Source organism: Cibotium barometz, chromosome 64 (assembly GCF_041138505.1).
Source record: "Cibotium barometz isolate CiBa-2024 chromosome 64, ASM4113850v1, whole genome shotgun sequence".
In the NCBI taxonomy this organism is placed as follows: domain Eukaryota; kingdom Viridiplantae; phylum Streptophyta; class Polypodiopsida; order Cyatheales; family Cibotiaceae; genus Cibotium; species Cibotium barometz.
This window is the reverse complement of record NC_141109.1, coordinates 129,887-137,496: the sequence shown is the minus strand read 5'-3', so window position 1 is coordinate 137,496 and position 7,610 is coordinate 129,887. Positions and strand designations below refer to the sequence as shown.

At 36.5% G+C, this 7,610-nt stretch overlaps 1 protein-coding gene across 2 annotated transcripts; it reads right to left on the bottom strand.

The window, feature by feature from the left end:
* Positions 1-4,530: 4,530 nt before the first annotated feature.
* On the bottom strand, positions 4,531-7,049 carry LOC147603187 (cation transporter HKT1;3-like). 2 transcript variants are annotated; one of them, XM_086796766.1, is made up of 4 exons: positions 5,704-7,049; positions 5,314-5,541; positions 5,025-5,119; positions 4,531-4,892 (listed from the first exon to the last, which is right to left on the bottom strand). In XM_086796766.1, the coding sequence occupies exons 1-4, from the start codon at positions 6,981-6,983 to the stop codon at positions 4,822-4,824; spliced, it is 1,674 nt and encodes a 557-aa protein (XP_086652892.1). In that variant the 5' UTR covers positions 6,984-7,049; the 3' UTR covers positions 4,531-4,821. The 2 variants fall into 2 exon arrangements, with proteins under 2 accessions (XP_086652892.1, XP_086652891.1); XM_086796765.1 differs by having other exon boundaries at positions 4,532-5,119.
* Between the last annotated feature and the right edge of the window lie 561 nt (positions 7,050-7,610).

Genomic DNA, 7,610 nt, shown 5'->3' with positions numbered 1-7,610 from the left:
TGAGAGATCTCCCTTCATCCCTTTTGCAAGATGCATTCCACTATGACAATAGAGTGAGGATGTGACAGATGAGCCAGTGCACCCACAATGGGAAGTCGCATTTACTGCTCCAAGGCAAGGCCTGACAACACATGCTTCAGGAAGGATAACATAAGCTCTTGACTTGAATAAACACATTTCTCCGTTCATGCAATAGATATATTCTCTATTCTCTTTGTAGCTTTCTCATAAACTAGGATTAGTAAGAGTGAGTGAGTTTTGAGGGTGTTGTCAAACAGAGATGGAATCATAATGCTCTAACAATGTTTGTTGGAGCAATGTAATAAACAAGCTCTCTAAAAGACTTGAGTCCTTAAACTTTCTACGAGAGACTCAAGCCCTTAATCTCGGCTCCAGACTTACATTGGCCAAGGCAATGTGAGTGCGCAAACTCATTAACACTCTTCTTACATATTACTAATTTGCATTATACAGGTCATACAAAATTTGTATACAAATTATTCATGTATTCTTTGAATACATGGTCATATAACGTTTAATGTTTATTGGTTTTGAACAAAATCATTTTTGGCATTTTGATCAATATAATGATCCAATGATCTTTTTGACATGATCCTAATGATGTAAAGCTAGTTTGGATATAATGATATTATTGACATCCTCATGATGTAAAACTATTTTTGATATAATGTTCATTTTTTTTAAATTGCTTTTGATTAAAATGTTAATATTATAGTTTGCATTTTCAATGCTTTTGATGAAAATGTTTATATTATAATGATTTAATGATCTTTTAGACATGATACTCAGGTTGTAAAACTATTTTGGATACAATGATATTATTGACATCCTCATGAAGCAACTATTTTTTTAAATGAAGTTTTAAATTCTTTGGCAAGTCAGGTGCCATTTCTTTATTATGTCCTCATTATATCTATGTCAATTACTCAAGAATTTTAAATACAAATTTCAAGTACGTCATGCAATACATCATTCTTCAGCTAGCCTAGGCACCAAGTCATAGACTTCTTCCATCTCATATGAATTTGATATTACTTCCCTCTTGTCCTCGTCTTCACTAAATGCCATTAAAAGAATAAAAACACCAACGTGGAGGAAGGAGCATGGAAGTGAGACCTTAGAGTTGTATCACATTGCAACATGGGTCTTATTTGTGTATACCAACCTCCTCTTGCCATTCTTAAGGAAATTGGTATGCATTTATTTTCATTCACACAAAGTGATGCAACAGACTGAAAGCTTCACATGCTATTCATATGAGAATGATTTAAATGCCTCATTACTCAAGCTACCACCATAAACACACCTCCTCTATGTAGTGGTAGAATGATAGAAGGGATCCCCAAATGCTCCATCACTGTTAGCAAAGTTCACATGTTATGGAAAACCTTTTTCACTAATTCCTTCTCTTTACAATGTTTCTTAAAAGATTTAGAAGATAGAGGCACACACCTTCTCATATCGAAACATTATTGGAGTGTATTGAAAGATAGAGGCACACACCTTCTCATATCAAAACATTATTGGAGTGTTTCACATGTTATGGATATCCTTTTTTAATAACTCTTTCTCTTTATGATTTTTCTGAAAAGATTTAGAAGATAGAGGTACACATCTTCTCATATCGAAACATTATTGGAGTGTATTGAGGTTGTGTTTCCCCCTCAAGTGTACACTCTCTAGGCAATGTCATATGTTTAGATGACAGTGAAGTCTCCTCTTTGCTTTTTCCTTTTTATTATTGGGGCTGAGTAAAGTACTTATGCAAAGCAGCATGCAAATATGAAGGGGGAAGTAGTGTTCTACATTAACCTCGACTCCACATAGGATCTCTTTGATCCATGTGGCACTACCATGAAAAGTATGTCCATAACTTCTCCACCATACATGTGATGTAGTTCTACTATGATTTAGTACCTTGACATATGACCATTATAGACTTAAAAACATATTAAAATAAGTATACATTATAGACAATAATTTCTTACAAACATAAAAGTTCTTACATTCAAATAATGCCTTATAATAAAAACTATAAATAATTTCTTTGATACAGTCTTTCTTACAAATGACATTTCTTATCTATACAACATTGCTTAAATGAACAAGTGAAACACAAGATTCAAGGTATGCTTCTTTTTAATTCCTTCAATTAGCATGTTCTCGTATAACATATAATGCAACTAAGTATGGCATTAAGTATGCATGTTGGAAGTGCAGTACTGTAAGTATGGCACTAAGTATGCAACACACCAAGTATGCATATCGAGAGTGCATAGATATTGTTATGTATGCATACATAGAGTCTATGTATGCATGCCAATTGATCACATATATTATCTATTAGTCAAAGTAGAGAGAAAGGGTTGATAGTGAGCAATAGACGACCAAAGTCTACCAATGGTCTCCACGTGCATACATAGAGTCTATGTATGCCTCCATTAGATCACGTATCTTATCTATATGAGTCAAAGTAGAGAGAAAGAGTTGATAGTGAGCAATAGATGACCAAATTCTACCAAAAGTCTTTCCACGTGCTCACCATCCCTAAGGCCACTGGAGGAGGGCAATGATAAGATAAGGGCTACCTTCAAGGTTCATAGACACATTGTTGATAACATCTCCTCCACTCCCTAGTTTGAATCATGAAAAGATGATTATATAGCGTATGGATTTCATCCCACCATTCAACATGCATATATAGATTATGTGTGCATATCTTAGAGCATTATTGGCTCAATTAAATTAACAAGTACAAAGTTAACTTTAACACACATTAATTCATTATTTTATCCTAAGTAACTTGACAAGTATGATGCAAACTTCTTTATATGCTAATTAGTTACTTCTGATCTATCCTATATGTAGCTAGAGACAAGTGTGAAAAAAGCTTCTAACACATGCCATATGACTTTTAATGTATCTTACCTAACTTGACAAGTGTGAAACAAGCTTCTAACACATGCCAAATTACTTATAATTTATTATAAGTAAGTTGACAAACAAGTGTGAAGCAAGCTTCTTACACATGTCAAATTACTTCTAATTTATTATAAATAAGTCGACAAGTGTGAAGCAAGCTTCTTAGCTTCTTACACATGTCAAATTACTTCTAACCTATCCTAAGCAACTTGACAAGCAAGCTTCTAACAAATGCCAAATTATCTTAAGTATATCTTAACTAGCAAAATAATTTTACTTTAATTTTTCTAGAAAATAATAAATATTCTCTTTAATTAATTTTAATTATGTTGTAATCTTTATCTTTAAATTTAACTTTAGCTTAATTTTTTAACTAAATTAATAAAAATTTATAAAACGTAGTTACTTTTAATTTTATTTTTTTATTAAAGTTCATAAATCCAACATAATCTTATATATTTGTTTTTACTAATTTAAAATTATTTCATCCTTTTTAGAGACTTCTTACCCTTTTAGGGAACTTTTTTTGGGAGGTACTCTCAAAGTCTACAGAAACTAAGAAAACCTTGTACTACTAAATGATTGAAGACTGCATATATGGTGCAACAATTTGAATGAAAACATGGTACATTTTGAGAAAACTACTAATTGATTGAAAACTAATCATAGAGGAAAACATTTTCAATGAAAGTATTTAGCATTTCAATCAAAATGCTTTCGTTTGAAGTGTAATGCCTAAAATGTATAACCCATTAAACATGACATGTCTCTATATTTTGATGTTATTCAAGTATAACCCATTAAACATGACGTGTCTCTATATTTTGATGTTATTCACAAGTATAACCCATTAAAGATGACGTGTCTCTATATTTTGATGTTATTCACAAGTATAACCCATTAAAGATGACGTGTCTCTATATTTTGATGTTATTCAAGTATAATTGCCTAAAATGTATAACCCATCAAACATGGCATGTCCTTGTATAATATGCCACCCATTAAATGTGACGTGTCCTTTTATAATATGCCCATATAACGATTTCTAAACATGTTATTCGCATGCAACTGAATACTCATATAACTTTGACTTAGCTATATAAGGGATTTCCCACTTTGAAAGGAGTACCATCAAGCTCACCTCGAAGGAGGGTAAGGAGCATGTCTCTACTCTCAATTTACACATAATGGATTTTTCCTTTAGGCCATCCTCTTCATCTTATAGTCTACTATGCTTTAGCATATAACCTATAATCTAAATAATTCCAAATTTGTTTTTGAAGCTTCTTTCACCTAAGTGCATGAGCGAGGTCACAACCATCTATTGTATTTAAGTTTACGTTTCATGTATGTGGAAGATCTTACTTCTTGTTAGCATTGTTTATGTACACTCTCTATACACATTGTTTATGTACACTCTCTTGTTAGCATTGTTTATGTACACTCTCTGTACACATTGCATTGTTTATGTACACTCTCTTGTTAGCATTGTTTATGTACACTCTCTGTACACATTGCATACACACTGTTGGTTGTTTATGGAAGATCATACTTCTTGTGAGCATTGTTTGTGTACACTCTCCATACACATTGCATGTTGTATCCTCTTATTAAAAAAAACATCCAAATTTCTTCGTCCTTCTATGGTATAGAGCCACTTGCTTTCTTTGTAATTGTACATAACTTGGATGAATACAAGTCTTTAGAAAAGGTCTAAATATTGCACTTATGCTATGAACACATGTATGTACATGTATTATGTCTTGCAAGAGGGGCAATGAATGGATGACTAAATACCAATTCTTTTGGAATAGTAATGTCAGTTCTCCACATGACACAATCAGGTTTACTCCATCTAGTACTTAATCATGCAAAGAACTAAGGTATCCACTCTCTAGATCCTCCTCTAGAATATAGGTTGTAACATGATTTACTGACCTCTAACATGTCTGTAAGTCATCGAAATCCAGTGAGCATATGTGGGGGTGAAATAGCCCAATCAATGTCCTCTAGAAGACCACGATGCCTACCTAATAACAGCACAACCACCAAAACCATCTTTCCAGTGACACTCAATTTACCTGAGAAGGAATAAGGAATGTCGAAGCATGGTCCTGCTGATGGTGTCCTCAAACCACAACTATAGCCCATTGAAAGACCAACGTTTCCATAGGCACTATCATGCTCACATTCAAACAAAAGAACATAGGTGATCAGGCAAACCATCCTACAAGAGATGAAAGTTCCTCTCATGATGAACTGGATATTAATTTGCTTATGACGATTTAAAGGTAAGAAATGATTAAGTGGGCGTACTTTTCTTATGGATAGTAATCTTTATTGAAATATAGTTGGCGACTAGTTTTCTACCTGACAACCTCAAAAATAATGTTGAAGATCGAGAAGTTCAGTGGGTCACGCTTTATCTCCCGCCTCTCGGACAAGCATACAAAGAAGATGGCCACAAAGAGCAGTGAACCTTGTGCAAGGAGCTTGTTAATTTGCACATACGTATCCCCTTTTGATTGCGTAACCGAGCCATCCGGTCTCTCCTTGCTATGTTGTCGAATGGCACACACCGGATACACAGCAATATACCTGCAGCACAACGTAACAAAACCCCGAAATAGAACCAAAAGAATTATAATTGACCCGTTTACTCCTTTAATGTATAACTGTTAAATGCAAACTCCCCGCCCCGGCCCCGAACACACACACACACACATACACAGAGAGAGAGAGAGAGAGAGAGATTATTACATCATGCCCAGTACTAAGAACAAAGTAGGGGCTGAGAAGGCCGCTATATTCACGACATTCATGCCAGCATTGCGAGTGGTGATTGATTGAAAGAGGCCATCCACCACCTTATCGCCAGCCCCTAGCCCTTGCAAGGCCTTTGAGTTCCAATCCAAACCCAACATGCATATCAATTGTAAAGAGTTCAACACCACCACACTCGTCACCAGCCACATAGTCTCACGGCGTGGGAACAAGTGCGTGTAGCATCTGCGAGGGCTCCTCAATAAAAAGCAATACACTTGCTTCCTCTCTGATCCCTTGGAAGCCTTGTAGAGTAGCCATATGACCAAGCGTAGAGTGGGTGCATACATGGTGTTGCCAATCAGGGTTAATACACCAAGGCAAATCAGAAGAGGAGATGATCGCTGCAATGGTACCAAGTTTTCGTCTAACAAGATAAAGCCAGCATTGGCAAAAGAGGAAACCGTGGAGAAGATGGAGAAAAAGCTAGAATTTACTTGATTTCGATTAAGGACTTGAGATGCATGTGGGCTGCATTTGATGCAAAGTTGGCATATTAAGAAACCCACCATATGACAGGCAATGAAATAGCACGAGACTACCCAACTTAGAGTTACTAATGCTGGGTGGTCTTCTGGCGCAGTTCTAGAACCTTCCAGCGGCCCTTGCTCCGGCGGCTTTTGGGAGTGCAAACTGGTTACTCGAGTAGAAAATGGCTGCGGCCGTAATGGTGCCTGCATGCTGGACATGAATGTCGAGCTGCGCCCTTGATCCCAGCAGCTTGAGATGAACTTGCTACTACTCAATATGGGCATCGATAGGGTCCTTTTGATTTCATGAACCGTCTGCATGGGTCTCCTAATTTGAGCCACCTCAGTACTAGCTAGGTGCTCTAACTCAAATTTGTGTGGAGTACTTAGATGCTCACACGGGAATTTCGAGGAGTAAAATCTTCTCCTTATGAAAAGGGGTATGAGAGAGGTAAACACTTGGTTCCCAGCCACCATAAGTAAGAGAAGGGTCACCTTATCCGAGATGGAGAGGCGGTGCATCTCCACACTAGCAAGGCCAGTGACTGTGAGTGCAGAAACTGCATTGAAAAGAGCATCTATGAAGAAGAGGGGCCGGGGAGAGTGCATTGGCTTAGGGGAGCTCCATAGAGAGAAGGAGCCTACCAGTGAGAAAAAGAGGAAATAGGAGACATGCAGAAGGTAGAAAGGGCGTTTTTTCTTCCATTGGATGAATAGATTGTAAGCATGTGTGATCGGTGAAGCCATGCGGCAGGGTTAAACTTTGTGTTGTATGGTGGCAAACGCTAGCTGCTGCTTAATGCTTTTATTCGTGATTTGGAGAGAGAGAAAGAGAGAGAGAGAGAGCGCGCTTTAAACGAAAAGGTTGATGGAGATCCAAGAGAGCACTACAAGGGATGCCTTTTTGGCCAGCCTCCTTGTTCGCCACAGCACAACAGCCCCTCCTTTTTTTGCCAGCCTCCTTGTTCGCCACCACTAAGAGACTATAAGGTTAAATATTAATATTTCTACTTTCATGGGATAAGAGCCTTAATGCCTTACAAATGGGACACCCAACTTGACAATTTTATAATTCTTTTTGTTTATGCCCTTTGTATTTCTTATTGCTACACTTTAGTTTGTTATTTTATGGTTGTGAAGGGTACAATTTTAGTGATATTAGAAAGAATATATAAACAATGTGGGAAACAAAATCCTTTCATATGAAGATTCCAAATCGTAAGAAAAAGGCATGTAAACCATTTCCTTAACATGCCACAATGCAGATTTTGACTCGATTTTAGATCATAAAAAATAAGAAGGCTTGGATATTACCTTTATTGCCCAACCCCATCAATCATTTAGAGCACTAATTTATGCACTTGTTTGAGACAA